The following is a 17,697-nucleotide window of genomic DNA, read 5'->3' on the forward strand; positions in this document are numbered from 1 at the left end:
GAGGGGGCAGATTGAGCAGAGAGTGTCTCTTTGGACAATAGTTGCTGACAAGAATGCAAATAAAAATACTTCCTATGGCCAGTCAATCTACTGACAACCTCCTTTTCCCCCTCACCTTCCACCAATCATTCCAACACAACCTGCGTCCCAGATCCTTGGGGAATGGCTGGTCATTATCGTGAGTTTTTGTCCCCCATGGGACTATGTGATTCCTAAGATGGCAGATGAGCTTTCTGGGATCACTGCCACAAGTCTGGTAATGGACACAGCTAGAATAAATGAACAGCTTCTGCTTTCACTGCTTGGCTAGCAGATGCACTGCCATGAGGTAAATGAGGACAGAGACTGCCTTAATTATTCTACCTTTTCTGTCAGCCCATGTGCCAGTTACACCGAGAGCCTAGTTCAGCAAAGCACTTTATAACTATGAATTTTAAGCCAATCCTTAAATACTTCAAATAGGCAGTAACATGATTTTTTTTTTCTTAATTGAAGTTCAACACAGCGGCTTTCTTCCCCAAACAATCCCAGCCCTCAAAAAGATTAACCAATGATCAACCCAAATTTCTGCCTCTCCAATTAAGATGTTTGCAACCTGCTACCAATTTTGGTCAAGTATTTATTGCCTCTTACGAAAAATTGAGCACATTTCCTAAACAGTAACTCCTCCTTACACTCTTCACATTGCAACAAAAGTTCCAAATAAACATCCTAACTGAAAAAAATCTTCAATGTCAAAACTGTGAACAGTGTGAAACAGATTGCACCATGCATTGGAAGCAAACTGTAGCTCTGTGTTTAAGAAAACAAACATGGTGAGAACCAGTGGGTATTAGTATATGGTGTTGGTCAAACACTTCTTTTTACATATTGTGTCAAAGGGTATGAGAGTATGCCAAACCAAATGAACACATAGTGATGATGTAATTGTGATTACAAATATAGAAGGAAACATCCAAATGACAAATACATATGATGACAATAATGTATATAGGAAAGCATTCAGGTTGCCAAAATATCTTCAGAAATGTGTAGTGTATGCGTGTATGTATATACATATGTGATTTGTTCAGAGAATAATTATTGGAATTCAAATGTGCTAGCAGGTAATTTTCTTCACGGTCTTTGATATCAGTGTGTGCTGCTTTTGGCTGGGATAGAGGCTGGCATGGGGCTGTGTTTTGGATTTGTGCTGGAAACAGCATTGATAACCCAGGGATGGTTTTGTTGCTGCTGAGCAGGGCTGACACAGAGCCAAGGCCTTTGCTTCTCCTCACCCCACCCCACCAGCGAGCAGCTGGGGGGGCACAAGGAGCTGGGAGGGGGCACAGCTGGGACAGCTGACCCCAACTGACATCCCACACCTTATGACATCATGCTCAGCATATAAACTGGGGGAAGGAGGAGGAAGGGGGAACATTCGGAGCAATGGCATTTGTCTTCCCAAGTAACTGTTATGCATGATGGAGCCCTGCTTTCCAGGGGATGGCTGAACACCTGCCCGCTAATGGGACGTAGCAAATTAATTCCTTGTTTTGCTTTGCTTGTGCACGCAGCTTTTACTTTCCCTGTTAAGCTGTCTTTATCTCAACCCACAGGTTTTCTCATTTTTACTCTTCTGATTCTCTCTCCCATCCCACTGGGGGTGGAATGAGCAAGCAGCTGCATGGGGCTGAGCTGCCAGCTGGGGTTAAAGCACGACACAGTGCTCTCTATATTCCCTGTTCAACATGAACCAAATGCCCATATACATAATTTAGTAAAGATTTTGAATTAATTTTTAAGAACCCCAGCATAGATAAAAAAAGTATCTTTTCCCTTGTAAAAGATGTATTTAAAACTAGCTGATGGCACTATGCTGATGGCATAGGGCATTATGATAACTAATATTGTTGTGCAATAAAGTAACTAAATTATTAGTATTAACACCTTTATGCAAGCAGCTCAGAAATGTACTTCTATTTCCAAATTAAATATTGCAACACAGTATAGATTTCATACTGCAATAATACTTCATACTAATGAAAGCAAAGCCATGTGAGAATGTATTTTTCTGACCTATCCTTAAGCCTGAAGAGATACATTTGCAAAAGTCTACAAAATGCATTAACAGTATTCAAAAATATCAATTACTAGCAACAAAACATAAGTTCTAACATATGATACTGATGCATAAAGTGGGATTCAAACTGAATTGCAGTGCTTCTGTTCAAAACTGGAATCCGGAATCTCTTACAGGAGGTAGATACAAGGCTTTTAATCCACTCCTCCACACAAGCGAGATCAGCTGTCCCACCAGGTAAGTGGGCAGCCATACAAAAACAATCACCAGCCCCCCCAGCACACACTCCACTAGCAGTCTAGCAAACAAAAAGAGCATCCCACTGTTTGCAAGTCAGCATCACGCACTGCATAGCCCTGAAATGGCAATAACGGTGCTCCGTCTTGCCAAATGGCCGAATATCCAATTCTGGGTTTGTGAGAGACTTTTTTGATCTATGACATTGCTACCAACCACTGTTAGTTGTTACAGTCATGTAAGCATTGAATAAGCCTCACGTGTTTACAGTGATTATACAAGACAAATAGGTTTGCCTGAGGGGCTCACAAGGAAGGTATCAATGCTGTTCCTTTAAGCCCTATTTCAGCAAGGAACTTGAATTTTACTTGACTTCAAGCATAAAATTAGTCCCATTAAACATTTTCAGAAAAGAAGAGGAAAGTGAACTCTCCATTATTTTCTCGACATTTTGGCAGTACATGAATGGTAAAAGAAACTTAAACAAAAAATGTGAATTAAAACCTTCATAACTACTACTGTAACAATGTGATCATGCCTCTAAGTCATCCAGTGCTGGTCATCCAAATGGTTTCTGAGCTGAAAAAGATAATTTCTATATAGTCAGGCCAGACTGAAGCTTGTCTGTTATTTCCATTTAAGAACATACTCATTTATTCAGAATTTATTCCCAATTTATTTAGAATTTATTTCCAATTTATTTCTCTCTCATTGTCTTAAGTTATATATGTGCTTCTCCCAGAATGGACTGACTATATCTTGTGTCTCACAATCACTACTCTGCTTTTTTAATTGAAAAGGAACCATTTTTATGACCACACAAGATCTTGCGTGTCATGTGAAACTTTTTAGAAATAAAAGGTTACAACAACCAAAGTATTTGCATAGGTTTTAGTAGTGTTTTTAATTATTTTATTGCTATACCATAGACATATTTACTTATATATACTTGCCTCTAACAATTTCTAAAAATAAAATGAACATGAAAACCAATTAGGTTCATAAAAAAGAACTGGTTAAAGGAAGGGATATTAAATGACAGAGTAAATTAAAAAAAAAAAATCAATCATAGAAAATAGTGTATTGCCAAAATATATGTTGCTCTGAGGTGGTTCATTTCTTGAGCTGGTCACTGAGCCAGTCACTGAGGATACTGAGCAGTCCTGTAAATTGCTGAACACATTAAACACTGATTTTCATGGGCATGAAAAATATAACACAGTAATTTCCTGATTATATGTGAATGGGAGGTTACTGGATCAGAAGAATCAGCCTCAGGGCACCATATACGTTATTATAAAATATTTAAAAATAAGTAAAGGAACAACAAAATAAAGAGATGACATTTAATTTCCAGAATCTAATACTGAAATCAAGGTGATATGTAACTAGAAAGTCCAACCCACTCTCAAAAAAGCTGGGTCATGTTACATACAAGAAGAACTTGCTGGCCTTTGGAATCAGTATAAATGTACACAGCTAGGCTATCAGAATGATGCTGAGTTGTTTCCACAGCATGAGGCAATTATATATGCAAACCTATATGAATATTTAGTTTATCTTGAGTAGGTTGTTTTAGGTATTCACATTCTTTCAAGTCGTCTTTAACATTGATCAGTTAAGATGGCCATATTTGCAGTCACAACTGCAACAAGATCTGATTTTACATTAGTGCTAGCAATTTCAGATCACCCCTCAAACAAGGCTGAGTTTCCTCAGTTTAAGAAGTTTCTGTAGTGGGAATTTTCACAGGTGCCATTTCAATCATGCTTCAAAACCCATTGAAAACAAAGCCTTGTTAGCATCTTAGCAGAGCTGTAGATTTCCCAGGATCACGGTCAGTATTAGATAAAAAGTACAGGTGGAATGGCACAATTCAGAATATGGAAAAAATATTAAGAAAAAGATTCTAAAATACATAATTTGGATTATAGAAATTTACACAAAACTAATGAAGTAGGAAGAATTCAGTAGTACCAAAACAATAAAAGTAATAAAAATATAAGAAATATCCCTAGACACTCTGCAGTATTCACTGTTTCATGCTGAAAGTGGGAAATCAAGCCCAGAAATATACTGAACTGTAATACATTAATGACTTGCACAAACAAAGCACAAAACAGTGGGAAAGACCAGAAACAGACAATACTTAGTACACAAACAGTCTGCTGTGCAGTACTAGAAGACATCAAAGATGAGCCTTGTTTCTCTAGTGAGTGTGGCATGAAAAGCTGAGAAATGACAGTGCCAGTTCTTGACTGTGCTGTGTACTTTCCCTGAAGATCACTACTTGATCTCCAGAATAATTTCAAGACAGCTGTGTGAATTACTAAAATGACAACGTTCTTCTCAGCTGAAAGCTCAGCAGTGATCAGTTGCAAGTAATGCTGTCAAACTAACACTCTCTACACAGTGTTAAATACAGGGTCAAATACAGGGTCATCTTCTAGGGTCACAGAAGGATATTTGAGCTATTTTTCAATCTCTTCGTAATCACATATTTTGCAGTTATTAGGGAAAGCTATTCTAAATGATTGGTCTTTTTATGCTCCTCAGATATTACGTTCATCTACACTAGCACTACTGTGAATGGAAATAGTGGGTAAACTGTAAATACTTGAGCTGAAAGTCTAAATCCAAACTTTTCTGGAAAACAAAACCAACCAACCAATTAGAGGCAGCTTTTAAAAATCTGCTCCGTGGACTGTAATTATACTTTGAGAAATGTCTCAATGGGACAGTACAGCTCTGTGCTGACTGACCCTCCCTGCCAGCTCAAGTTCCTTCGTCTGACAGACAGAAAGATCCATTGCCCACTGAGAACTGAGCAAAATCAGTCCAAAATCTAAGGGTCAGGCTAAGGTCCTTCTGCTCCCACGTTATCACACCACTCCTCCATTGTTCTCTCCAGTAATGCGGTCAGTCGTGAGATTCTCATAGTTTAACTTAAAATCAGGAAGGAATTTTAAGGTGAATCACCCTTGAAATGGTTTTGATTGTATTTACTCTTTGAGATGGCAGTGTAGAACTTGCAGCTTCATAAAGTAATTTGAAGTCTTTAATGAGGGCTAATAAACTCTGTGTATGCTTGAAGATATTCTGCCATCTTAAAAAAAAAAAACTAAAAGAATATATTTGTTTTCTATATTTGGTTGAAAAGTGCTGATGTGCTCTGAAGTGAGACCTGTATGGGCACAGTGTAAGAAGTATTTCCTTTTACAGCAGCCTTATCCACTCATTTCTGCCCTACCACAGCCCACACTTTTGCCAATACTTCGTGCTTAGCACCTCATCCAACCAACTTGAAACGCTCACACTTTTGTGGAAGCCCAGCTCACATAGCTATGGGGTTAAGAAGGGCTGTGAGTGATGCTGCTTGAGCTCACAGTGATGCCAAAAGAAATCCTCATCAAACCACGGCCTCAAGCAAAACCAGCCTGAGAAATCCCAGCTCCTCGTAGGTGGTCTGCTGATCTGAACAATGCACTGAAAGCCAAAAACTGTCTTCCAGACAGATGTTACTTGAGAATTATGCATTTGCTTTTTTTTTTTTCCTCATCTTGCAATGCCTGGAACAGATCACAGTTTTGTCAAATACAATTCCTATTTCATGTTCCTGGGCAACTTTATCATCATGGTATTCACAGATCCAAAATCAAGGTACTGTCTAAATGGAGTAAAAGGTATCGCTTCCGCTATTGACTGGAGGAATGTGATCCTAAGAACTGGGCTCCTGACATGAACCACTTTGGAAAATAAATTTTAAAATGTGTTTCTCTGAAAATCTGTTTTAATTAAATGGCAATGACAGCCACAGGACGGATTTGCTTCCCCAAAATATGATAGAGGTATTGCAAGTTAAATATTCACCACTGGAGAGTATTTATTCAAATTTAGAAGTATTTTGAAAGATGATGCATATTAAATATCCCTACTGAAAAGAAACCATTTCCACTGGGGAAAAAAAAAGATGTCTGGCAAGTAGCTTTCTAGAACAAATTTAAGAGAAAAGGAATGTTATTAACCAGCTCATAACCTGTGACTGCTGCAGAAAAATATGCAAGCTAAATATCTTCAAAGAATACCAAGCAACTATTTATACCTGCAGCTTTCTCTAACTAATCTGTTCTTTGACCCAGGAAAAATAAGTGAATGTTTGGGGTCTCCTGCATCATGGCTATTTCTGTATGACTTAGTTCTGAGAGTGATAACCGGGTAAGAGCTGCAGCAGGTGGAACACGCTAAACCTCACCTACTGAGCCTGCGCTCTCCCTGAGCATTTTCAGTGGCTGGGCTGGATCCAAGTCCCACCTTCTTCAGTCTCCCTTCTTCAGGTCTCAAGAAGCATTAGAGGGAAGAGGCAATTTCCTCTGAAGTTTTATTTTGACTAGTTGAACACAGAAACGTGTAAGTATGGGAAGCACTTGCATATCTGCTACAGAACCAGTATGTATTTTGCGGTTTCATTTAGCATTTTTGCGAAACAGCGTTCCTTGTTAAAGCTAACAACCAGGATAGAAAACAGGCAAAAATCAGTTTTTCCCTATTTTTTTATTGGAAAGGGATCTTTCGGTTGTCCAGACACCTATATGTGTAATGTCCATCAGTCAAAATTTTGGTGAAAAGATAGAATTTTCCAAGTACTTTAAGAGTAATTCAAATTTCAAAACATTTACTGCAGGATGGGAAAAGCAAAAGGAATAGGAAAAAACCCCCAACATTCTATTTTCCACAACGTGGAAAGCCTTACTTTATGTCCCCTTCTTCTGCTACCTTATGAAATACGAATGTTAACATTGTTCTAAAACCCAAACCACCCCCAGGAAAAAAAAAAAAAAAAAAATATTATTTGTTAAACTGAGCCACAGAAACAACTTACAGAATCTTGAATTATCTTGGTCAAGCTACCTAAAAAAATCACTGGGCTTCAAATAAAATATTAACAGAGCCTTAATTCCTTTTTCATACATAAAACATTTTAAATATTTTCTGTACATATATAGAAAAATATAATTCTCATTGTCTCACTGTGCTGTGTGCATGTGCAACTATACGGGTATATAGATTTATAATAACAGTTTGTACAAACATCTATATCAATGTTTTGGTCTTTGATTTCAGGATAAAACATACTTTTCTAAAAGAGGATTTGGGTAATAAAGTTTACATTTTCTGTATTTCTTGATGACAGCAATTACTTTTTAGTGCATGAACAGTTGCTACTTACATTAACTTCTGTTATAGCAATATCAACGACGCTACCAACAACAATTAAGGCATCAAAAGTGTTCCATGCATCAGTGAAATAGTGCTGTTAGGACAAGCATTCAGCAGAAAGAGAGCAAGAGAAAAACACAAACAGAAAAAGAGAAGAAAAGGACAGTGTTATAACACAGAAACACTCTAGGCTTCTCTGATGTACCACTATACAGTCTAATCTTTCCCTTTCATAGCTAAAAAAAATTGGTAGAAAAAAAAGGCTATTTATTTCCCAAATCAACATAATTGACCTATGACTGGTCTGTACTCAAACTTTAGAAACATCAGATCAAAATCTGTGACTTGTCCAGATGATGGAAATAGTGGGGAGACAGAGAAAGAGAAGTAGGGACTGGGGAAAGTAAGCTGGGGTATACTCACATCAGCTTCACTGAGAACGACGTCTACTATGCTGCCAATAACGATGAGGGAGTCAAACGTATTCCAGGCATCACTAAAATAGCCCTGAACAGAGCAGGCAGGGTGCAAACGTTTGTGATTACACATGAAATGTCAAATATTTGCATACTTCTGTTTAGTTTTGCATAAACAGAAATTAGTTAAACAAAACCTGTGGTCTAATGAGAAAACAAAACAAAAACAAACAATATTGCCTACTGAAGGAAAAGCAACATATATGTGCATGTGTGTGTATATATATACTTTATATATATACATGTACAGACACACACACAGACACACACACGCACACACACACACGCGCAGTACACATGCATAATACGCCATCATATAAGCACAGTGTCGGCAAGCAAGCCTTCATCCAAAACTGGTTTTGGACTTCTAGCAAGGCTGAAAAAGTCTAACATATATACCCTAACAAGCATGACAAAACCCCTTTGATAATATTTCTACACGACCAAGCCAACAGAAACCTCCTTAACATTTATGATACTCCTATCTCAGTGACTGGTAAAAATATTCAAAGGGTCAGAGCTCATCACTGGTTAATCACGCACAATTATTAATGCGGAACTGTGCATAAATATTAGAGAACTGACTTCATCTTCTATTCATAAACTAGGTTAAATATAAGAACTCACGCTATACTTGCAGTCAGGGCCTGATTCTGTAACCAGTGAAGTCAGTGCTAGGAACCAGAGCAACCTGAACCATTTCTTATGCTTTCAGTGCAGCCAGTCCAATGTCTGAAAATTCATTTTCATAAATTGCTTAATCACCCTTCTGACATCCTATGGTTTTAAATATATTCCCTATGTGTATGTTACTGGCACACTGCTGCAAATGGTTATAAAGTGCTGTCTATTGCCACCAAAACTGCATGTTTGAGCAAAAAGGTATTTCAGAAGAAACCTCGAGGTAGGTTCCAGGATCAATCTGTCTCTGGGAACAAATCAAGATGTATTACTTTGTTGAAGGAAACTCTATGTAGACAAGATATGTAGGTTTTCTGCAATATGTGGATTTTGCCTAATTATTACAGAAATTCAGAACTGCAAAAATTACTGAACTTGCCCTTTTTGTCATTCAGATATATTAAGTTGTCAGTCAACCATGATTAAGGAATGTGCATTACATTACAAAGGCTGAAATGTACATTCTGTACATGTGCATTCTGCTTTCCTGGTAATTAATTTAAAAACACTAAATTGTCAGCCACTATTGAAGCTCTAAAAAATTGATTTAGCAAAAAGTTTAAAATGCCAAGTGTGCTAGTTTAACCTTCTAGCTACTTACACTATACTGTTTACTATAAGATAATGTTTCAGCTGAGTATTTTAAGTTGTTACATGTGTTATTAGCACAGAAAAGCAAAATCAGCTACAAATTTTTTTTGAACTGGACAATATTTTTCTCAAGATTTTAAACTGTTAGAATTTCTAGTAACGTCACAGTTTAAAGGTTACACTTGAGTGTGTTACGATTTGAAAAAAAGCTAATTTGATGGGGAAATTTGCTCTTGGAGACTACAAGAGAGCTGCTACAGGTGACAACAGCTCTGCAGCATATTCTGTGAGTAAGCGCTGAGCAGAGTCAGGAAAGCCTCATCATGTTTCTAATGCTACTCTCTTTTAGCTCTTTTAAAAGACAAATCACTATAATCATTCCCTCATTTGGGGAAGGGGCTGTAAGAGGAAAGTAGATCAGAGTATGATTATCACTACAGCCCTTTGTGCCACAGGCTTTGGTTCTTTGGGATTCATCATCAATTCCAGTCTTGGGGCAAAAGCCAATGTTCATGGATTTGGCCTCCTAAACAAATGCATCCATTTCTGAGAGCTCCTGCACAATTCCCTATCACTCCTTCCTTACTCATTACACTTGACAGGAACAAGCCATTCCCAAAGTTTCTACTAAACATCATGCTCAACCACCTCAACGATACTGAAATTTATCATCCTGAAGAGGTTAGCAGCTGCCAGCTATAGAAGGGAAGCTACTCCATAATATCCTTCCTGATCATTCATATTCCTTATTTCTAAGAGTAGTATCTTTCTTGATTTTAAAATATTGATATTTTTATATATATACATAAAATAAGAGACTATTGGCAAACAGCAAACAGATAATCAGCACAATCCTGAGCTGTGCTATCCATCTTCCTCTACAGCAATGGGAACCAAAAAGGGTCCTCCAAATAAAGGTTCATTTCAGCTATAGAAAAAATGACTTTACTAGACATGCTACAATATAAGGCACTGAAATAACAAATCCACATTTTGGTTCAATACAGCTAAAATACTTTACACATTTATTTATTTTATGAAACCTTTTCCATCAGTATAGACAAATATTGTTCAAAGTAATATGTAAAGCAAAAGCATACAAATAAACAAAAAACTAAGAGAAAATAAAGATGGTTTTGGAAAAGGGAGGAATGGACAAGTCACAGCAAATAAACATCATGCAAATAAGTTGTTTTCACCACTGCAATGACCCAAGATCAATTCACTTACTAGCCATCTTTCCTTTTTTCTTACAAAAATCTGATGTAAAATGACATGGAAAATCATTACAAGTTTAAGTAACAGCTAGCTATCATGAAGCTGTACATACAGTATGTGTTGATGTATTATTTTAGATTTCATAGCTGTATTTTGTTTTGTACTGTACTAAACCTTGTTAAGTAACAGATTTTAGCAAATGTGAAGAACAATGTGAAAAAAAAATTGCCTGCTCTTTTAACTTACATTATGAAAAATTTGTTCAAAAATCACAAATCCTGGGGAATATGAGGCATAGAGAATTAACACCGAAATACGTTTCTATAGATCTACCACATAAATATTTTAGTCCTTTTAGTACTCCGTTGAAAAGTTTGGGGGCTCATTCTGCAAAGTACTGTGTGTTTCAATCTCCCAGTCAAGAAGTGTGCCAGACACTCAGCATCACCTTTAATATCTACCACTTATCCAAGTTTTATATATTTCAGAGCTGGAAGGCAGTCTGCAGTACCTTGGTACCACAGTATCATAGTAAAGGTATCAGTAATTTATAGTAACCTTAAGTTTGTGTGACCAGCAAAACCAAAAGATCACAGTTTTCACAGGATTTTTGTCAACGTATTAAGGGGACACTGTCAAGCAGATAAGATAAAAACTAACATGTTTTTATGTATTCTTATTTTTACAGAGTGGGTAACCGGGGTTTTATTTGATGCTCCAAGCATCTTTGAAATAATTTTTAAAATGCACAAAATGAATAAATAAAACTGTCCATTCTGTCAGACTAGACTAAGAAACCCACCAGTGACATAAACAGAGAGGAAATGGATCAGTCTTTCCTCATGGCCCCTACAGCAAAACATTAAGTTGGCTTTCAGATTGTTCCTATTATTATTAAATCTTAGTATGAGTTAAAGCAATTCATTGTTGTTTTAAGCATGTATGTAGTTTTAAATTTAGATTACAAAAAGACATTCACATTCTGCTTAAGACTGCTATCTGATTTGCATTTATTAATGAACTGTGTGATATATGTTGCCAATAGGTGTTTTGATAAAGAGTGTCTGACAAATAAAAAAGTTACAACCTTCAAAGAATAACAGCAACAACCTTAAAGATATTTAAGTCCCTTCCCTTCCTGCTAATTAATCTCTGCCAGAAGTCTGACTAATATCATGGCTTTTTAACCTTGTTCTGCTAATTAATAACTTCAAGGTGTTCTGCATCCATAGGGGAATGAAATTCAGGAAATGAGGACCTCTCACTGACAGTCTCTGCCCTTCAAACTCTCAGGGTTCAGATCCAGGGACCTCTCACAGCAAAAGCATCCGATCAGATAGAAAGCACGTTGCAACAGTTAAAACTCAAACTGTACAAAGTCTTAGAGACCAGCATTAAGACATTGCATTTGATAACGAGTAGGAAGTCCATAATACAAATGAAGCACTGTGATTTATACACTCATGATCAGACCACTATATTTTGCATTAGCTGCTATTTCTGACTACAGTCACAAGTGCATGGAGAACCATATAAGGATTCACAATCTTCTTTCAAAGAGCAGATGATAAAATGCAGCAAAGTCTTCTGAAACTTCAGGGTGTAACAAGGATATAGAACAGGAAATACAGATCAGGAAACACGATCAGCATACTCACGACACTGTGGTCCACATATCTGAGCTATCACCTCTGGGGCCTCATAGTGTGTTATTTTTAATGTGAAATCCTTAGCATTTAAATAAGATAGGTGACACGAAAATACAAATAAATTCGTTAGAAATGTACAATGGACTGGACAGTGCAGAGTGAGACTACGGGAGAGTGGGTAAGCATTCACCCAGAACTCCACACTTCACATCTCAACACCAGACCTCCAGTGATGCATAATTTGTTTACCTCTGCAGGCAAATACAAGCTAGCTTTAAATCAAGTAGCTCAGGCTCCACAGCCAAGCTCATGACTAAATGGAAGCTGAATAAATAGCCCTGAAAAGCTGGAAAGTAGTCATACGTCTACTGCATGCTGAGCTCTGGGCAGCCATGATTATGTTGCTCTAAGTATCAGAGCTAGCTTGTTTAAAGCAAGAGTAAGACTGCCCACACAGCCTACAATCATCCAGTTCTCTACTTAACACCAAGAAAGGGCACAGTTCACAGCCAATTACAGATGCAGATATCCTGATTACTTTAAAAGAAGGGCAATGGAAAATGAGAAATACCAGCCCTTAGATGGTGAGATCAGTAAACATCAAATGGCATGACGGGCTTTTTCCAAATTTCATATATAATGAGTGACCATGCTTTACTTACTTATATAGATATAAAGCCCAGAATAAATATTGATTTCACTGCACTGAAAACAAAATTTAGTTTAGTTTTCCATTATTAACTTTTTCACTGTCATAAATGGGGTATGAGAACTAAACAAAAAGACTGCATTAACTGTCACAGTCTGATTTTCATCTTTTTTTTTCAATTAGTAATTATCGTTATCGTTTTCCCTTGTAAATCTGCTTTTGAAAATCTGTCTGCATTATTCATTTTGACAGTGTCCCTTTAAGGCAATGCATCAACTGTTTACTGTGGGGCCCTCTACCAAACAGTGTGTATGTATAACTGAAAATATAAACATCTAAAAAAGCTATTGAATATGCAAATTATGTGTATGTTTGTAGCACTTGGCTATATTTTATAAAGCAAAGAAATAATTTAGCATTTTAGAATAGGAAATATAACATAACATACAGGTCTTTACTGGAGATTAGCTTTGTGTAAAGTTATGTATGTTGTACCATGAACAGGAGAAGTGGTAATACTCTGTAACTGATTTACAAAGGGACATTTTCATTACTTCAAAATACTCCAGATCTCATCAACCACCTTGTAAAATTTTTTCTGGTATTTGCATTTCATTTCCTGGAGTTACATATGTACACATTATCAGATTAGCATTTCTATTAAGATTTCACTGATAGATAAACGTGGGAAACATGGGTTCTTTTTGTTCTTTGAATAATATACAGCTAGTGTAAAACTTACGTTACACTTAATTCCTGTGGTGATGACCTAATTAAATCATATCTAAAACTTACCTTGGGTTTGAATGCAATCAGCTTCAAAACCATTTCAACAGTGAACACTCCTGTGAAAACCATATTCATTATGTCCATTGCATCATTAAAGAGCTTAGACTGTCCGTAGTGCTGTGAATGAAAAATATAATATTTTTAAATGCAGAGACTTAAAATATTAAGTGAAAGTAAGGCAGCCTAAGGCAAAGTTGCCAAAAATGCAGCACGGGAAACTATTTTCTAGTAGTATTTATGATGCACAGCTATAAACATACAAGACTAGTTGAATATCTCTGGTCAAGAATGGAGTTGTTTAAACCTATTCTGTTTAGGCACTAAGTGGAACAAAACTGTCATTTCTCTACAGCCTAAGGGAATCTCCAGAGAGACGGATTTGAGAAGAAAACTTTTCCCTCAGAAAAGGAGTATTAGACAACAGCAATTTCCCAAGTTTTATATGTTAGGTTTTAAAATTGCATAACCTTGTGTCACACCTGTCTAGAAAGTCTGCAGTATGCTAGTCACAGAATAACATATATTGTGTAGGAGTGCTATTTTTAAGAGGATACGGTGCATACAAGTTGACTGAAAAAAGTAGAATAGTTTGTAAACTGAATTTGAACCATTCTTTTTCTTATCAAAATCTGAAGTCCTAGGGAAAAGAAAGAGACAACTTGGAGAAGTAGATAAGAGAAGTAGCTGGTGAAGAACTGCATACATAATGTAAGAAAATTAGAATAATAAAAATAATAAAAAATATATACACACAAAAAGCCCCATACATACAAAAAATACACACAGGTATATACAGATATGCAGCTAATATATGAAAACATGTTTGTGTGAGGCTTGCATTATCACACAAAACTAGAGCTGCTCCACATATTAAGGTTTTAAACTTCTAAAGAAGATATAAACACAGAGGATAGAAATAGCACAGAATAGTCTGGGTTGGAAGGGACCTTTAAAGATCACCCACAGCCCAATCCAACCAAGTATAGGGTAGTACGTATACAAAATGAACACAGAACAAGTACAGAAACTACACAGGTGTGAAGTAATGCACTGCACAAAAGAATATATTAGATAAAAGAATCAAAGGGGTTGAGACAAATATTCACTAACAAAATTAGACTTTTATGTTCTCTTCAGATTTTCTTGCACATGGATTATTTTAGAAACACACATGCAATATAAATTAAATTACACTGCAGGTATAAAAAAAAAGCTCAAAGAGCTTGATTAGGTTAGGAAGACCTTTATCAACATCAAGCCGTTTTAAACTTTTTAACTTTAAACTTCAAAATTTTACTTCAGAGAACTGATGAACAGATTAGAACATATCACAGAAGAGTACTATGATCAGGGATGGGGTTTTTTAAATTCCACTTCATTAAAAAATACAGGTTGCCATAAATGAAAGGCATTATCACCCATTCCTTCCCCGCAATTTATGCCAACAGCTTCAAAAGAACTTTTGGTTTTCCTACCTGCATAGCCAAGCACAGTGTGTTCAGCATGATGAGGACAAACATGATGTATTCAAATCCAGTAGAATTCACCACATACCAGAACTTGTACTGGTAAGGATTTTTTGGAATATATCTACGAAGAGGACGTGCCTTCAAGGCATATTCTACACACTGACGCTGTAAAAGCAAATACATAAAAAATTGTCAGACTATACCTAACAGTTAATCAACTAGATAATATAATTAATAAGTGCAAATTATTAATTATAAGTCTTAAAAACAGGCAGTCTATCTACCTGATATGGGTGAGTGTGTGTATTAAGTGTTAACAAAGTTCTCAAGTATCTTACCAATCCTCACTTGGTTATTTAGAACTGCACCTAATCACATATATTACTCAGCCACATCCAAAGAACTTCTGAAGTGTTTCATCTTTATACAGTGTAGTAGTATACAGTAGTATACCACAGACTATATATATGTACATGTAGCAGGACTATTCATTCATCCGTAAGTTATGCTTTGTCTTTACCAAAGTAGTTTTCAACCACCAATGTAACTGCAGAGCATAAAATGCTAGAATCAGCAAAACAAATACTGAGAAAGAGTTATTCCTAACAGTTCGGTTAAATTGCCCAGGAAAATCATGTCAGATATGTAGGAACATTATGGATTCATCTCCTACTCTATCAGTGCTTGAAATCTTCATGTAGGCTGGGTCTTCCACTTGCCTTTTGAAGAGTGCTTATACAAGCTCACAGATGGGGACAAAATGCACAGTTTCATGCTTAACTGTGTTTGAATGAAGCGTGTCACAGTTGGACAAGAGTACCTGAAAAATCATGACTGGTCATGAGTTTCTCAGTCAGAGGATTACACAGTAAGAGGGGACAGATTTTTTTTTTTATTTTAATCTGAATATCCCCTGTGAATTTCTAAATAAACGGGGGGGGGGGGGGAGAGGGGGGGAGAGAGTAGAACATTTTTAACACTTTCAGACTATTAAGAACACAAAATTTGTTTTCTTCTTCTTATGGTAAAACCTACATCTGCCTGTGGATAAGCTGGCAAGTGCTGTATTCTTAATGTAACACCAACAAGTGAGACACTAAGAAGCTAACAAGCTTAATGTAACACCTTTCACAACAAAAAGACTGATATGGTGAACTTACAGAAAGAGGAACATACAATGACCCGAATACCAGTTGATAGTATGTACTAATTAAATTTTTTTTTTAACTAAGATTTGTGTGTAGTGCCCTCTTCTGACCCAAAGCAGAAAGGAAGCTCTTCATGCATAAATAAAAAAGAATAATTTCAGAAGTTAGGAGTTCATTGTTTATTTTAACCTGATTTTTGTCCAGCTCACAGTTCTTGTACTCTTGTTCTCCCTGTTCTTGGAATGTAACAATCACAAAACCAACAAATATGTTCATCATAAAGAAAGCAATAATGATGATATAGATGATGAAAAAAATGGAGATCTCCACTCTATAGTTGTATACAGGACCCACATTCTCGCCATTTGAATCAATAGCTTTGTATAGCAGCCTGGAAAACAAACAAAATTTTATCTTTATTAGCATTAAAATGACAAGAGATAGTAAAATATGTAGACCCAGGGAACGGATTTCAGAAATGGTCTGCTCTTTACTGTTATCTTTTTTCTAGTTACTGACAGTGCTTACAAGCGTATCAAAACCAGAAAAATCACACCACACAATGTTATGTGTTTCTTACCAAAAGAATCAAGGTAACAAGCAGATGATCGTATTTTATATTTTTATTCCACACACACCCCCACCCCCACCCCTCAAAGTTATCCTCTAAGGCTTTTCTCATTTGGGGAAATAGTGAGTGGTAGTTTGCTCTTCCTGGTCCTCTCTATGCAATGTACTATTGCCTGGTTTTGTAGTAAAAGTTCTACCCAAAGCCCTAAAATTTTCATGTAAGTATTAAAGGGTATCGATGGATAAACATCTAAAAGGATTACTTCCATTGGAGCTAAAGAATGGCTCATTATAGCAAAAGTAGCTGAAAGATTAGGAACCAAACAATATTTAAAAAGTTTGCCCTTTATAGATACAGGTGAACGAAGAACTACAGGAAAAGTGCACAGATTCAGAAGGACAGTAGGTTTTTTTCCTTTCTTCATTAATAAGATTTTACACCATCACTTAAGACTGCTTTGTTGCCCAAAAATGCCTGGTAAATGATAAAGAACCATTCTGGAAAATGTAACTGTCTTAGCAATGCTGTGGAAACAGAGTTCACTCACGCTGGCCAGCCTTCAAAAGTGGATACTGTAAAAAGGGCCATCATAGCAGACAGAACGTTATCAAAGTTGAAATCACTATTTTGCCAGACCCTCTCTTTGACCATTGGATTATCAACATCTCCATCTTTATAAACGATGTATATCCCTCTGTGGGAAAGAAACAAACTGTCATTAGTAAAGTATAAAATTAGCTTCAGAGTTACTCAATGCTCTATTCAAAACAGTTCATTTTACTCCCTCCCTAAGCTTGTTTTATTTCCTTGCTAACCTGTGTTTTCTGGTGTATTTAAAATGATAATTCCAATTTACACAAACCTAAATGGCCTGACACATGCCCACCCATATCTGTGACAGTTTAAATTATTCAAAATATAATGTGTCATTTTTATATCA

General features: G+C 36.5%; 1 protein-coding gene across 1 annotated transcript in view; it reads right to left on the minus strand.

The window, feature by feature from the left end:
- CACNA1D (calcium voltage-gated channel subunit alpha1 D) overlaps window positions 1-17,697 on the minus strand; it is a 198,348-nt gene that overhangs the window by 45,640 nt on the left and 135,011 nt on the right. The window contains exons 27-32 of the mRNA XM_035894713.1: window positions 17,305-17,469; window positions 16,376-16,577; window positions 15,045-15,203; window positions 13,576-13,686; window positions 7,940-8,023; window positions 7,527-7,610 (exon numbers count right to left, since the gene is read on the minus strand). Of these exons, the coding sequence (XP_035750606.1) occupies window positions 7,527-7,610; window positions 7,940-8,023; window positions 13,576-13,686; window positions 15,045-15,203; window positions 16,376-16,577; window positions 17,305-17,469 (805 nt within the window). The remainder of the gene's footprint in view (window positions 1-7,526; window positions 7,611-7,939; window positions 8,024-13,575; window positions 13,687-15,044; window positions 15,204-16,375; window positions 16,578-17,304; window positions 17,470-17,697) is intronic.

Source organism: Egretta garzetta, unplaced genomic scaffold, assembly GCF_000687185.1.
Source record: "Egretta garzetta isolate BGI_Z169 unplaced genomic scaffold, ASM68718v1 scaffold215, whole genome shotgun sequence".
Taxonomy (NCBI): domain Eukaryota; kingdom Metazoa; phylum Chordata; class Aves; order Pelecaniformes; family Ardeidae; genus Egretta; species Egretta garzetta.